At 33.2% G+C, this 17,318-nt stretch overlaps 1 protein-coding gene and 1 long non-coding RNA gene across 2 annotated transcripts in view; one reads left to right on the top strand and one right to left on the bottom strand.

Moving 5' to 3' along the window:
• Nucleotides 1–17,159, bottom strand: part of LOC117987711 (uncharacterized) — a 75,445-nt gene extending 58,286 nt beyond the window's left edge. Inside the window, exon 1 of the mRNA XM_069502598.1 lies at nucleotides 16,818–17,159. Coding sequence (XP_069358699.1) covers nucleotides 16,818–16,875 — 58 coding nt within the window. The 5' untranslated portion in view covers nucleotides 16,876–17,159. The remainder of the gene's footprint in view (nucleotides 1–16,817) is intronic.
• Nucleotides 1–17,318, top strand: part of LOC138403170 (uncharacterized) — a 410,491-nt gene that overhangs the window by 73,209 nt on the left and 319,964 nt on the right. The window lies entirely within an intron of this gene.

Consider the following 17,318-nt stretch of genomic DNA (forward strand, 5'->3'; position numbering starts at 1 on the left):
CCTACCCTTATTATAAATGCGAAAGTGTGTTTGTTTGTTGGTTTGTCCTTCAATCACGTCGCAACGGTGGAACGGATTGACGTGATTTGTTGCATGGGTATAGATAAAGACCTGGATAGTGACATAGCCTATAACTTGCCATTTCAACCTACATACTATAGTTATCTATTATGAATGGGCAAAAAACCATTGTTTTAAAATTTTTTAATTAGATAAGTAAGTATATTCTAGTAGAGTAAATCCGAAGCCCATGCAAACAAATTCACTGAATCTGTTTTAAAACTGTCTCAAATAAGAAAGGTAGGAACAATTTTAAAAATATAAGAGTGAATGCTAGAACCGTTGTTTACATTGGCCTCATTTTCATGATGCACATTAATACCGCTCTCAAGAGAAATTGCTTTCTTAGTTTGTAGTCTACAGCGTAATATATGGATAGATCGTTACTCGTTAAAGATAATATACATAGAGATACCTATATATTATTATAGATATGGGTGCCTGGGGATAAGATCCGAAATGAAGAGATCCGCAAGAGAACCAAGGTCACTGATATAGTCCAAACTATTAGCAAGCTAAAGTGGCAGTGAGGTCATGCCTGTCGTAGAGGCGATGGCCATTGGAGCCGGAAAGTCCTTGAGTGGAGACCGCGTTTAAGCAAACATGATGATGATGATGATGATGATAAACTAGTTCCAGTACTAAAATTCCATTGAGATCAATTGGTTATTTGCAAATAGGAATCATTTATTTTGTATGGAGCAGTCCATACAAAATAAATTTGATTCCTATAGTTATACTATATTCCTAGTTTCGAATACGGAGTTTATTCGAATCCCAAAACCATTTTACGCCATACTGATTGCTGCTATAGCAATCTGGCAACTCTCTGTCGTACTGAATTATTAGAAGTCATCCGGTTAAAAGCATTTACCTAAGTTTATGCATTTTAAAATTTAATAACTAATCCCATACTTTTTAGTGGCTTTCATGTAGCAATGTTAAACTACTCGTAGTCTGCAATTAACGTACATTTGAAAAAAATCCAGTGTATTTATCTTAGTAAGACTAAGTAAGTACCTAATCAATTTCTTTTAAAGTAAATACTGAACTTTATAAGTTTTACTTTAGCATAATATTTTCTTTTACAAAGTCACAAAGTGGAGAAATCTTGCAACCCCGTGAGACGTCTTGGAACGTCTTCAAATCTTATTCCAGTGACTATTACACTATTCGTCTGTGCTGGCATATGGCAAAGGGAGAATCATTAGCATTTTTATTGCTCCCGTAAAGAAGCGTACACATTTATGTACGTCCTGAATATTCATGTAGAATCTCGAGTGTTTTAAAATTCTAGTTTCTAACGTGAGTAACATTTTGTATCTACTTCACATCTTGTTTTAATTAAAAAAGGATTAAAAGATTAATGTTTTCTATATTCATATTAAAACATTTTTCATAATTTCAGTAATGCTCATTTTATCTAAGATAGTTTTATTTGGAGTTATTTAAAACCAACTAGAAGTTTGTTAATATTTATTGTACTAACAACGATGGTAGAGTCCTGCTACTAAGAGCTACTAATTTAATGTGATTAATTAAAATTAGATATTTGAATTTATATTAAGCGCGATATCATATCCTAAACTTGATAGGTAAATCCTAAAAACATTGTAATTAATGTGAAAGTTTGGATGATCGTAATCCAAAAGAATGAAGATACCTCATACCCTGAATTAACACATGCTTAGGTTAAATTTTATCCCAGAAAATCAAATAGTTCCCACGGATTTTTGAAAACTGAAATAAGTTAAATCAATTTATTTTACTGGTCATAATCAGACCACTCTGGTCCATAAGTCAGCAGATTTAACGTGAATCACAGGAAGTGATATTAAATTAAGCGTACATTTTGTAACGGAAACTACTGGGGTTTTATAGAGATAAAATTATTATTGATATCAAAATGAATAACCCCGATCTATTTATTTTAAGTATTCGAGTGGAACTAGAGTAGGTTCAACATTATATCTACCCACGTCTCAGTATGTCAAAATTATACTGTTATACAGTAGTAACGACCCGTCCCGGTTTCGCACGAGTAGTTTATTACAATTTTTGTAGGGATCTCTAATTTTTTGAAATAAAATATAGTCTTGTCACTCAGGAATAATGTAGCTTTCTACTATCTGACCTCGGATAATGCTAGTTTGTTTTTCATCTAAATATATTAATATATAGATGAAAAACAATCAGCTAATGTTAGTACAAATGGCCTTTAGTTATTGCGACTCAGTTAATTATTTAATTTTATACTTATCTTTTACGTAGCACTTAGTATTGCAACCCCAGATGTGCTAGCCTACAAGTTTTTACTCACAGTAATTATCACCTGACCTCGAGTAAAGTGATTATTTTTTCCGCCTAGATTAAAGACTAATCAGCAAGTGGCAATAAATATATTACAATTCAGTAAATCATTTAATTTTAAACACGCTGCTGAATAAATAATATTCAAAGGCAAAAATTATTCTGAACTAACTGATGCCCATGACTTCGGTCGCTTGGATTTAAGTTTTTAGGGTTCTGTACCTCAAAAGGAAAAAAGGAACCCCTATAAGATAACTTTGTTGTCTGTCTGTCTGTCTGTCGGTCGTTTGTCCATCGTGTCTGTCAAGAAAACCTATAGGGTACTTCCCGTGGACCTAGAATCATCAAAATTCGGTAGATAGGTCTTATAGCACAAGTAAAGTAATAAATCTGAAAACAGTTTTGTGGTTAAATCACAAAAAAATTGAAATGTGTTTATGAACAAATAATTAGTATTTTCAAAGTAAGATAGCTATAGGTACCAAGTGGGGTATCATTTGAATGGGCTTTACCTGTAATTATTCTAAAACAGATTTTTTTATTTATTGTGCTACATGTGCAAAATAATACGACTGTAGGTATAATAAAAATTTATTTGAACGCTTTGTTTTACGGAATAAAAAGTAGCCTATGCCCGTCCATGAAATGCAAGCTACATCTGTATCAAATATAAGATGCCCGTGACTTTTGGACTTAGGTTTTGAAAATCCGATGGGAACTCTTTGATTTGCTGGGACGAGAATATTAGCCTATGGGACGCAAGCTATACATATCTGTACCATATATTCAAAATCGGTTAAATGGATGGGCCATTAAAAGCTAGCAGACGGACACAGACAGACCGATAATTTTTGATACTTTCGCTATATAAGTACCTAATATTAGTATTGTATAAGTATAATTTTGTATAAGTTGAAAGTTGTGATTTCATAGATTTTTTAATGATTTTATCGATTAAATATGCGACTATGTACCTATGTAAGTCTGTAAGGCAAAATAATACATGGGTAAGTACTAAGTATATAAGCAAAAGGTCCTGTTGGCGTTATTATGTCCCATTAAAGCATAGTTCGGGTTAATTGGACCCGTTGAAGCCCCGAAGTAAATGTAGGTGTCATGTTCTGTTGAAAGTTGTATAGGTGTAAAGTTCAAACGACGGTTTTAACTTTACAACATAATACTACAACAAGCTTATTTATATAACAATGAAACTCCCTTACAAAGGTTATAATATTATGTAGCCTACTTATTTTGGAAGGTTGTTAAATAATAATGAAATTAATAATCGAGTGCGGTTAAATTTATGTTTGAGTTGAAAATTATGGCACCCAATATTGGCTTTCTTGTACCAAATTTTCGTTACGATATAGAGTTTCTGTGATAGAGATTTCAGGCAATAAATTACTTACAGAGATGCGTTATTTGATATTAAAGTTGTTATTTTATAAGAACTTGAAAATTAATCAACTAATAAAGCATAAATAAATAAGTTCTTTTCTTTACGTATTAATTTACTTATCATCTTTTTTGGAGTGGCAGATTTTGACGTGTCAATTTCAAATAAGTCTAAGGGCCACCATCCACCACTTTTTGTGCCAGTCAGTGCCAGTAGGTACAGACATACAGCCGCAAAAACGTCACAATACAGTAGCGATGTGCCGCTGGTCCGTGTACAAATGCAATTGCGACTATTAAGGGTTGACAAAATGTATCAATTGCTCCCATTGACTTATACATATATTACTTCGTAAGGACAGGCAAAATGGCACCGATTCATTGGTCCTAAAATGTTTATTTAGCACCAATGTAACCTCAGTGACGTCTGGATTTCAAACGGGTCGTTCATTAGTATTTAAGAGGTGGCGCTGATTTATTTGGTTCCAAAACCGTGAAAAGTTTTGTTTGCTTGAGCATATCTTGTCATTTATATCGATGATTGCTCCAAAAAACCGTCTCTCATTGATTTTTAGGGTTCCGTACCTCAAAAGGAAAAACGGAACCCTTATAGGATCACTTTGATGTCTGTCTGTCTGTCTGTCTGTCAAGAAACCTACAGGGTACTTCCAGTTGACCTAGAAGCATGAAATTTGGCAGGTAGGTGGGTCTTATAGCTGGCTTTAGGGGGAAAATCTGAAAACCGTGAATTTAGAGTTAGATCACACAATAAAAAAAAAATTGTGGTCATGAACTAATAATTAGTATTTTCAATATTCGAAGTAAGATAACTATATCAAGTGGGGTATCATATAAAAGGGCTTTACCTGTGCATTCTAAAACAGATTTTTATTTATTTTTATGCATCATAGTTTTGAATTATCGTGCAAAATGTCGAAAAAATACGACTATAGTACGGAACCCTCAGTGTGCGAGCCTGACTCGCACTTGGCTGGTTTTTTATAGATGCTGAAACAAACAACGCTCGATGGCAGCGCGGCGCTACCATAACGTACTATTTACTATAGTCTGTAAGGAATTCTGAAAACGTAGCGTGTCTTGCTTATAAGTCAAAAAGTCAAAAGTCAAATGGTTTATTTAAAAATTTTTACAAAAAAAATAAAAACCGACTTCGTTACACAAACACTAAAAATTGAAAAATAATTTAATTTATTACCGAATATATTATGTATACAAGAGTTAATATAGTTCCATAATAATACTTTTTGGTGCCGGTGCCAATTAGCTTTCGCGAATCGTCTAGATTTCATATTTTTATGGGACTCCACCATGGCACCTCATTAGCACCGACCCCAAAAAATATTATTATGGAACTATATTAACTCTTGTATACATAATATATTCGGTAATAAATTAAATTATTTTTCAATTTTTAGTGTTTGTGTAACGAAGTCGGTTTTTATTTTTTTTGTAAAAATTTTTTATTTCACAATTTTTAGTGGCCCCATGGAATTATGCTATTACTGGTTAAAAGTCTACTGTTTACTAAGCTATTACACTGATCGCGAGCAATTTACTCTTATCCGTTGAGGAGTTCCAGTATCTATCTTCGAAGATGTTCATCAGATCTTCACCAAATTGAAATGGGACCAACTTTGAAGTATACCCTTTCAAACAAAAAAAGAATTTTCAAAATCGGTCTAGGCGTTTTCGAGTAATCGGGGAACATACATAAAAAATAAAAAAAAAAAAAAAAAAAAAAAAAAAAAGATTCCGACGAATTGAGAACCTCCTCCTTTTTTTGAAGTCGGTTAAAAATAGGTAATAAGGGTAATAAATTAAACTTTTTGATGGTCGGTTTTTGCATTTGTAAGATGATGATATAGTGGTGATAACTTTTACGCGAACTTTTTTTAAATTTATTTATTTGACAACTTATAACTATCATTACAGGCTAACCTAATGCGATAGCTAAGTTAACTTAAATTATTCATATCTACTTATCATTACATACTTTTTACTATGTATAACTAACTGACTTAAACTTAAATAACCTACCTAATATAAAACTTAACAAAAACGTTGTGGCCCTTATGAACTCGCCCAGTGAGCACTTAAAACTAAAGCTACGAGGGGTTCCAAACGCGCCCAGGTCATAGCATTACGGATGTGCTTTATACAGTTATATTTTATTACAAATCGTACACAAGTAATATATAAGTCTATGTACACACGTATGGGTGCATTCTGTGTGACGTCACGACGTTTGCTGATACACCTTGTGTGCTGCGCCAAATCGAATGTAAGTACTTTTGAATATGGTACAATTGGAAGCTAACTCAGCCAAAATTAAACTTACGGACTTTGGCGCTACCGCTTGCATTCTCATAGAAATAAACGATAGTCTTTACAGACGGTATTTGCACACAAACATTCTTTCATGTCTACTCAAACGTTGGATCCGTGAGCATTTTGAACCATTCAGTGAAAATAATCGGTGTAGTAAAGCACAATCGTCGTCTGGCCGACTGCCAAGCCTTGGTAACTCTAACATGGTCTCTATGCTCTTATGTTACGGTGCAATAGAATTAACGGTGTAATTTTCAACGTCTTGAGTAGTTACAAAGAAATTGTATCAACGACAGGAATTGTTTGATTCGCACAATAGGTTTGCGACCTGAAATCATTGTCAAATATCGTGTATTGTATTTTTGTTGTATTTAATGGTGATAGTCAATTTTATTGGCTGATATTATTATTTAGATATTTCTATATTAAAAAATTTATCATCACTATTTACTACTAAAATTAGAAACATACGAGCATATGGGTTATATAATATAATAGGTACTAACTTGCATGTTTCTTTAAATTTAACTGTAATGGAACATTTAAATATTCATACACCAATATTTAAGGTAGAATGCATAAGGCTCGCCAAATAATTTTATAACCATGTTATGTCAGCTGCATTCTTATGAATAAATTTATTATTTATTTGTTTATTATTATAACAACTGGTACTAGCTTATTCCCGCAACTTCATTCGCGTGGACTACACTAATTTCAAACCTATATTTTACTCTTTAGGGGTTCAACTTTAAAAATCCTTTCTTAGCAGATATCTACGTCATAATAGCTATTCTATCTGCATGCCAGATTTCAGCCCGATCCGCCCAGTAGTTTGAGCTGTGCGTTGATAGATCAGTCAGTCAGTCAGTCAGCTTTTCCTTTTATATAAATAGATTTTCTATCCATACAATATACCAATATCATATTTAACATGTTGACTTTAAGTCAAGTTACCTTAAGTATAAGAAGTAGGTGCATACCTATGATAAAATCAAGTAGGTACCTACTTATATTAAGAGTTTTGTTAAACTTATTGTTGAAAAATAAAAGGCTTATTTAGTTATTTTATTGATATACTAGATGATGCCCGCGAATTCAATGGCCTGGATTTAGTTTTTTTTAAATCCCATGGGAACTCCATAATTTTCCAAGACAAAATAAAACCTATATCCGTCCCTGGGATGCTGGCTATCACTGTATCAAATTTTGTCAATTTTTGTTAAACAGATTGGCCATGAAAAGCTAGTAGACAGACAAACAGACAAAGAGATAAACAGACAGACATACTTTCGCATTTATTATATTGGTATACATTTATGTCAATTAGAAGTTAGCTTGACCTATTTTAGTAACCGCCCCAGTCACGTTAACTTCCACGTTTTTGTTACGTTGCGGTAAAAACCACATACCTGAATACGAAGATCTGAGTTAATTAAGAAAAGATCGTTAGAAAAACACAACCAGAATTTTAGCAAAACTCAACCTGCGAGCTAGCTGCATTAATTCTGCAATAAAGGTTATGTACTTACCTAATAAATGTAATTAAATGATGTAGTGGTTTAAATTTCCCTATAATTATAAACTTGATAGAGCGTCTGACTCTCTCTCTCATTCTTACTTTTGGTTACATCTAATATAATAAAACGAAAAGGTGACAGACTGACTGACTGATCTATCAACGTACAGCTCAAACTACTGGACGGACCAGGCTGAAATTTGGCAGGCATTTTTTTCTATTTTTGTGTGAAAATCTTAATGCGGTTCACAGAATACATTTATTTACCAAGTTTCAACCTATAGCTCTTATAGTTTCGGAAAAAAGTGGCTGTGACATACGGACGGACAGACAGACAGACAGACATGACGAATCAATAAGGGTTCCATTTTTTGCCATTCGGCTACGGAACCCTAAAAAGGAAAGTTAGATACCATAAACGAATTGTGAAAAAATAATGTTTACAGGAAATCGCTTGATACAGGCTACAGCGCTTTGAGGTACAAACCGGTTCACATTTGAACCTTTTCCCTGCAACAAATATTTCGAAATACGTTGCTTAAGAAAGAATAAATGGAAACACACTGGCTTCGTGCCAGGCGCGTACTGAAGACGGAGCCTTATTCCGTCCCAATTGACGAATTTCACGAAAATTAATTTAAAGATGTTAATGAACTCTCTTTGAATGTTGTTTCGAATTCTGAGCTTTGACTGGATTAAAACGGCCAACTCTCTAATTACATATTTTACTGTAACCCTCTTACATAAATATTTAATGCCCACTCAGATGTTTACAGCTGTTGTTAAAGTGAATTTTGAATAGATGTTTTATACACTAAACTAGACGATTGAGTAATGAAAACTTAAAATTAGCCGGTCTAAAAACTTATATAATTAAGATTGTGCCTATTACATTTCTCTTTATTCATCTAAATATATAAAAGGAAAGGGTGACTGACTGACTAACTGACTGACTGATCTATCAACGCACAGCTCAAACTACTGGACGGATCGGGCTGAAATTTGGCATACAGATAGCTATTACGATGTAGGCATCCACTAAGAAAGGATTTTTCAAAATTCAACCCCTAAGGGGGTGAAATAGGGGTTTTAAAATTTGTGTAGTCCACGCGGACGAAGTCGCGAGCATAAGCTAGTTTAATAATAAAAACTAAAGTCATGATTTTACGTGCTATAAAGTAGGTTATGTCCATCTACGGGATGGGATGCCTTCCTATGTCTGTACAAAATCTGTCTGATGTCTGTACTGTCCTGATGATCTCCTATGTCTGTACAAAAAAAATCATCAAAATCTGTTAAACGGAGCGTAAATATCTAGGGGTTAAAAAATCCCATAGTAATTCTATAATTTTCAGTGATAAAAAGTAGCTTATGCCCATCTCCGGGACACAAAGTACCTATCATTAAAATCGTTAAACAGATGACCCGTGAAAAGGTAGGTAACTGACGGACAGATAGACACACTTTTGCATGTATGGCATTATTATGGATTGATTGCAATTTTATATACACCACATAAAATAGTGATTAATATTATACAATAGGAATATGGATATCCAGGTAGGCTCGCAACATAACACAATAAACAGGGAGATCAATTTTATTTTGGTTTTCTTTTATACGGCATTCCGAACCAGTGGTAAATTAAACCTGACTATTCATAAGCACTTTTAAAAAGTTTACATGAATAAAAAAACATTCTATTCTATTCTATTCTATCGCTAAAAAAGCTGTTAAGGCAGTAATTTTTAATGCATAAGAAGTTAACTCGGGCCAACTTTCCTCTCAGCTCTTAAAAGCTATATCGATTACGCTTTTGTAATGGAATTATGTGGGTAGGCTTAGCTCTACAACATGTACTTAATCGGTCCTTAATGTTTAATGGAACAGGTAACCCTTGTTAAATTTATATCGAAGCAAAAACGGTGTAAAACATTAAGAATCGTGAATAATGAATAAAGGTAATGAAGAATGATTAGACTAGTAATTCTACAGAATTACAATCTGCCTTCTCATCACTCGTTTCCACTCTTTTCCACAGGTAGGTAGATAAATCAATACTATATTATAAATACTAAAATGTGTCTGTCTGCTAGCATTTCTTAACCCTCCTGTTTAAGACATTGTAATGAAAGGTACAGGATAAAGCTTGCAGTCTGGGAAAGGACATAGGCTCCTTTTGATCCCGGAAAATGAAATCAAAGGGTTTCCTCAGGAAGTTTTTATTTACGTAGGTACCTACTTAATAACAATTTTTAAAAAACTATTACAGAACTTAACGTTCCAACTTTTTAAAACTGTATAGCCATGTGCTTGAATGCAATCACACCAAAATAGTGCATGCATAGGTACCTTTTTAACCGACTTAAAAAAAGAAGGAGGTTCTCAATTCGTCGAAATCTTTTTTTTTTTTTTTTTTTTTTTTTTATGTTCCCCGATTACTCGAAGACGCCTGGACCGATTTTGAACATTCTTTTTTTGTTTGAAAGGGTATGCTTCAAAGTTGGTCCCATTTAAATTTGGTGAAGATCTGATGAACATCTTCGAAGATCGATACTGGAACTCCTCAACGGATAAGAGTAAATTGCTCGCGATCAGTGTTATAGCTTAGTAAACAGTAGATTTTTAACCAGTCATAGCATAATTCCATGGGGCCACTAAAAATTGTGAAATAAAAAAATTTTACAAAAAAAATAAAAACCGACTTCGTTACACAAACACTAAAAATTGAAAAATAATTTAATTTATTACCGAATATATTATGTATACAAGAGTTAATATAGTTCCATAATAATATTTTTTGGGGTCGGTGCCAATGAGGTGCCATTGTGGAGTCTCATAAAAATACGAAGTCTAGACGATTCGCGCAGCTAAAGCTAATTGGCACCGGCACCAAAAAGTATTATTATGGAACTATATTAACTCTTGTATACATAATATATTCGGTAATAAATTAAATTATTTTTCAATTTTTAGTGTTTGTGTATCGAAGTCGGTTTTTATTTTTTTTGTAAAAAAAAATTATCACTCTTCTATTGTGGTTGGCAGAGAAAACGAACATCGGATCTACTTTCTACAAATTAAATATCATCCTTGTTAAATTACTCCGAGTTCTTTAGTTAGGTAGGCACATAGTAAAGTCCAAATATCTCACTCTGTTTTAATTTGTACCTATAATCATAACTCACATTTCTCGACTCCAAGTAATCCGGTAAAAAGCTCCGCCATAAAACTCAAATTTTCCGAAAGCAGCGAAATGAATTCAGCTCATTTAATAAAATCAACAAGAAACTTTCTGGCAAACTGTTACAAAAGTAGTTCTCTTTTCGTTTGGTAATCTAATGCAAGTTAGTCTTTTCTACAGCTTTCTTGAATAAAAACTAAAGTAAAACTTTTCCGTATTTACGAGTATTATCGAGTGTTTTTTCAATACCACTGAGGTGATATTTTTTTAGCAAAGATGAAAGCCGATTTTCTATTTTCTACCTAAAGTATGAAATCTGTAAGCATCTATCTTTGCATAGTATACTTATTTATCATTTTTAAGCAAAACAACCATAAAAGCGGATGGTGCAATTTTTAACTATATATTATTTCCATAGATTAATTATTGGTCCCGCTCATTTCATTGTCTCTATTAAAAAAGAAAACAATAGAGGAAAAACATAACTTTTAATGATTTATAGTATTTCGTATCTGAAATTATAATTTCTTTTAGATGAAATCAAAGAAGTTATAATTTCAACTGTGAAATACTACAAATTATTAGATAGGGCTAGCTTTAAGTTTTATTTTATTTTTTTTAGTTTTATTTTTATTTTCAATTAAAAAAAACATAAATTATTGTGTTTTTGCACTTCCTTATTTGTGTCGAATTTTTTTACTAGAAGCACTGATAAAAATTCAGGTAAATTATCATGCTTAATCAGTTTAATTAATACAGTGCATTAAATTTAGTCTCAGCTGCAGTATACAAAGCAAGATAATATAACCTACCTAGTTCCTACACAATTTTAATACTCAAACCGTGAGATAAAAGGGACTTTGCAGGAAAATCGATTTTTACACAAGCCGCAGGCAGACTCGTTATCTCATAAAGGGTCCCAAGTAACACATAATCTATTATCTCGAAATATATTTTCTCTTAAAGAAAAAAAATAACCATAATGTTAGTTTATTTCCTGTAACATAAAAAGGAATTAAGGTGGATATTTAGGGATTCCTCAAAAGGAAAAAAGGAACCTTTATAGGATCACTTCGTTGTCTGTCTGTCTGTCAGTCGGTATGTCTGTCTGTCTGTCTGTCTATCCGTCTGTCATTTCTGTTAAGAAAACCTGTAGGGGACTTCCCGTTGACCTAGAAACATGAAATTGGTCAGGTTATAAAAGGAAAAGGTGACTGACTGACTGAGCTATCAACGCACAGCTTAAACTACTGGACGGATCGGGCTAAAATTTGGCATATAAATAGCTATTATGACGTAGGCGTCCGCTAAGAAAGGATTTTTGAAAATTCAATCCCTAAAGGGATAAAACAGGGGTTCGAAATTTGTGTATTCCACGCGGACAAAGTCGCGGGCATAAGCTAGTAGTTTTATATTTATCGTACAAAATGTCTAAAAAATTACTCGAGTACGGAACCCTTGGTACGTATGTATGTCTGCCTCGCACTTGGCCAGTTTTGGAGCAATAAATAAGATTTAAAACTCGAGGGCAGTAAGTATTACAGGAGTTACAGCTAATTCAAAAAAATGTTAACAAAGGGATTTCCTTTTACCTGTTAAGGAAAATTACAAACCATTACTAGTAATTACCATGTCAATTTACAGCTTTTATAAAGGCAACATCTTGTAATAATATAATACTCTAGCTGCGGAAAGAATTTAATATTTATTAGCGCTCTCACTGTTACGTAATCCTGTACAAATGATAGAGAGAAAAATCTCAGTGGGCGCTAACCATTTTGAGTCACCAACCTATAGAACGCGACAGGTCGAGATCGCAATCGGCGTATGAGGCGGGGGAGGCCCCGCACACTCGCATGTCACCCGCGCTATCCCGCACCGGGTTAGCGCGGGAGCTGTGCAGGTGTGCGGGGCGTCCCCACGCGATTGCCATCCCGACTTATGACAGTTGTACCAACCGAGTAAGTAGTTTTCGTAGATGATTGAAAAAAGAAATGTTTGCCACGATTCGTAGCAGCCCTACGGATAACGAAAATTTCCTGTTTGCAAAGTCACTGACGCGAATCTACTGCTACGAATCATTAAACCGCATTATGTTGGGGCTAACATGATAATGCCTTAATCAATATCATGTTTCACTAACTGATGCCCACGACTTCGTCTGTGTGGATTTTGCTCTTTACGAAACCCGGGCAATGCTTTATTTTTCCGGGATGAAAATACTCTGTCACTTTCCATGTTTGTAACTATATCACGTCTCACGAAAATCACGTAATTCGTCGATCTATTGATGCGTAATTGAAGAAAAAGACGAGAAAAACGGTATAAGTACTAACCCGCAGGAACCGTTTGTTTTCTCGGGATGAGTTTTTAATTATAACCATGAAAAAAAAAACACATTGATCCATTGGTCTGTTGCAATGTGATGAAAGACATACCAACAAACAAATAATTCAACACAATTTCGCATTTGTAGTCACTTATGGCAATGGGTAGTAATAATATATATGTAGGTACGTAGTGGGCAGTTTAGATGTAGGATTGTATTTATTTATTTCCCAACTTATATCTAATATGTATTTATAAAGTATATGTACAAAGTTTTCCTACTTTACTATTTTCTTAATAACTAGCATTAGACAGTGAATTTATCCGCGTGGATTTAGTTTTTTTTAAATTGCTTAGAAACAATAATTTGTTTCCTAGGACTCAATACAGGAGGAGTATAATAATTATTATTATTACTACAAAAACAGGAGTATAATAACAGTAGTAAAGAGTAGGAGTATAATAACAATAATTATTACTATCCCTCATTCATTTATGTCTCATATTTTAAAATAATAAAACAAAATTAACAGGAGTATAATAATAATTATTATTATACTCCTCATGCTGAGTCTTTCTCTGCCTTGAGTTCTATGTAGATATACATATATCTAATGCAAGAACCTTGGTTTAAAAAGCTTGATGTTTTATTTTTCCACTCTGTATAGTTTTGACGTAGCCTGATATATTGACACTTCACCGATTCCGTGCCAGTTTATATATCGAAATAGCGTTGCAGCGATAACTGTTGACATGTTACATATTGTTGACAGCGCTTTAACAAGCTGTCGATGGAATCACTACACAAAAAATGGGAGTGCACGTTTGAAGTTGCTAGCTAGCATACAAACATTGAATGACCATGTTGCCAGAGTACCATAATATTGCTTACTGAAATGGCTGAAATCTGAAATATCACAATGAATTGTCATTGATATTATGCAAAACTACGATGATGTTGTAGTTATTATAGGTATGAGGCAAACGAGCAGACAATGTTAGGCGTCGTTCATAGGTACATTTTGAGAACGTACTCGCCATATTTGCTCTATGTGCCAAAAGTATTGTTATCTCAAAAGAACTATTTTTAACCTTAATGGTAAGCCCTTAATCTAAGGGTAAATCGTACTTCTAACATGACAGGTGACGTATAAAGCGAAAAAAAATGACGAATGTGTTCGTTCTCATTTATGCATTATACGAGAATGATATATAAAAAATTGAAATCCGAAACGTTTTAGATCGAGTCAATGGATTAGAAGAATGTATTTTGAGAATAACTCAAGGAGTTTTAAATAAAGTGTTAAGAGATGAGCTGTTGAAAAACCTCCAGTAAAAAAATTATAATCATTTTCTTATGAGACGTTACACGACATACTAACTGCAAGGTTGTTCTGATGAAGAAATATTTGCTCAAACAAACCCCATGCGGCATGGCTGCGCTTCCGCCTAATGTATGAACTCGTAGCCCATCGAACTCGATCCCCCCAGTCACATAACACATATGATAGGAAGGACTCACCCCTAATATTTATATAACTACCGTGATAAATGGGAGAAAGAACTGCCCGAGATCGTAAGTCGTGACAAATCAGGCATGAAACATAAATAATGTACCTACCTACTAGACACAGACCACTAATAATTAGATGATTCATGCGTTTTCTTTGATTTTCCGAGATAAAAGGTAGCCTATGTCAGTCTCCAGGAAGAAAATTATCTTTATTTATATTATACCAATAAAGTTCAAAACTAAAACCCGACTACGATCCTCTTTATAAAAGCTGAAATATAGTAAATTTTTTTTCTGTCGCTTGGTATATTTTAATACACATTTAAGTAGATTTAAGTTTATTTAAAAATCCTGTGGGAACTCTTTGATTTTCTGGAACAAAATGTTACTCAAGTCCGTCCCTGAGCTGCAAGCTATCTTTGTGCCTTTCATCAAAAGCAGTAAAACAGATGGGCCGTTAAAAGGTACACACTTTTCGCATTTATAGTATCAGTTAAGCAAGGATATGTATGATAAAAAGTAACTGAATTTTACCGAATATATTATATTTACACATAAAACTCTATAGATATTCCAAAATGATAAATTAACGGTTTTATGCTCATTCATAATACAACTGAATAAATACCAGGCCTTACGAAGTTTTATTCAAGCTAAGAAAAACTTTTACATATTGTCGTACCCAATGTTTCCACATCATTAAGTTTCTTACTTCTGTAAGCGAACATACGAGTATATCTACCTACTAAACTGAGGCGAAATTGATTTATCTATCGAAAAACTGTTGCCAAATCTCTTGCCTTCGTAAATAAATACGGGAAACCAGGTCCGCCCGAAATTGAATAGTTTCGACGCGTCGTCGTAGCGGTAAACGTTTTCTATACTACTATCTACGAAGTTGGACGTTTGATATTTAAATAAGAAAAGCTGCCTTAATAAAAAATATGGATATTTTTACGGATGTTGTAATTTTATTCATCAAAGACGTAGGTAAATATTACAATTTAAAATTTTTATCTTTTTCAATCAATTACTGAGAAATATACGACAAGACCTAAATTTTTTTATATTTTTAAAAGCTTGAATTATCTTAAAACTTGCTCACGGTTCAAGTTTCATCTCAGTAGTAGACCAATAGTTATTACTATGATTAAACTTGTATTCAAGCAGTATGGATCGAAGAAAGGTCAAGCTGTATCTAAGGTTTTGAACTTTGAAATGAAGTAAATAAGATAAGTACTACGCATCTACAGTTTTAGAGCATATAAAAAATTTGATAGCAACAATGGGTTTCATTTTTATACCTTACTTTTCGATCGAAAAAATAAAAAGGAAAAAATTAATACTGAGGTCGCTTTCTATGAAAACGCTTATTTGAAATTAAAGCGTAAGTTTTTTATAAACATTGGAACTCTTCCATATAACGCATAAAATTTAGCTCCTCACACGCCATTTTAACTTGTTTTGTCAAATTTCATGTCAAGAGAAAGTTAGAAAAAAAATTAACTATTTCTTAATTTATATTTTCTGAATAAAACGTAAAGCTAGGCCTTATCTAATAACTGTTTAGTTTACCTAATTAATTTTACTTTTAAATAGTTATTTTTGGTAGTCACTAGTCACAGTATATTAGTCACTATATTGTACCTAAAATGAAATGCTAAGCTGGAATAAACCGAAAAGAGCTCGAGAACATATAAGTATAGGTAGGTAATTAGTAGGATACTAAATGAAACATTTGCTTATATTTTATTATCTACATTTTTTGTCTTGATAATGTAATATGTTATTTAAAAATATATAACAAGATTAAAATATATAATAACCTCATGATTCCCTCGATCTTTATAATTCATCTTTAATTTTATTATATACTTAGGTGATATTCTAAGTTATTGACGTAGTAGAGTAGGTACCTACCTACTAGTCTAATTTACTTTCTTAAATACCTACTAGAATATCCCAATCAAAAATAAATGATATCCATGATTTTAATTAAGGCGTATACGTATCTATTTCTCAATTTAAATTAAACGGTTTTACCAGTTAAACAAAATAATTATTTTACCCAAACCATAGATGCTTAAATACTAGCTCGAATTTCTAATCATACTAAAAGCATTTACTCCTTTCATTTGCATATTTCATTAATTGCTTACCACACAACGCTATAAGCGTTAAAATCTTCATTGTAAGGTCTTGGGGCACTAATCTCATTACATAATATCTATTGTCCAGAACTTCACAAGCACTTCAGTCAAAAACAGTCACAAACTAAAGGACACAGACAGTCTTTTCTTATCTTCATTGTAGATAGCACACGTTATAATAACATTAATAATTAAGAAAAGAACACAAAGTTTCGAATGGTTTCAAAACTTTTAAATTAAAATTTTGAATAAAGCGGTCTGTTGATAGACACTTGTTTACAAGTCACAAGTCACCGAGCGAGTCCGAATTCCATTACTAAATGGCAGAGAGGAGCGTGCAACCCGCGTCGGGTTGAGTCGCAGAATGTCCTTGGTTTTCCCGCTAGAGTAACGTCATGCGCAGTGCTAGCTCCCGAAAAGGGTCCTTAAGTGGATTAAGTTTTTAAACTTTGACAATTGATAAAATGAGATCAAGTTTGTAAGGCGAAATCGTTAAGTGAAAAGTTGCAA

Source organism: Maniola hyperantus, chromosome 13 (genome assembly GCF_902806685.2).
Source record: "Maniola hyperantus chromosome 13, iAphHyp1.2, whole genome shotgun sequence".
Lineage (NCBI taxonomy): Eukaryota > Metazoa > Arthropoda > Insecta > Lepidoptera > Nymphalidae > Maniola > Maniola hyperantus.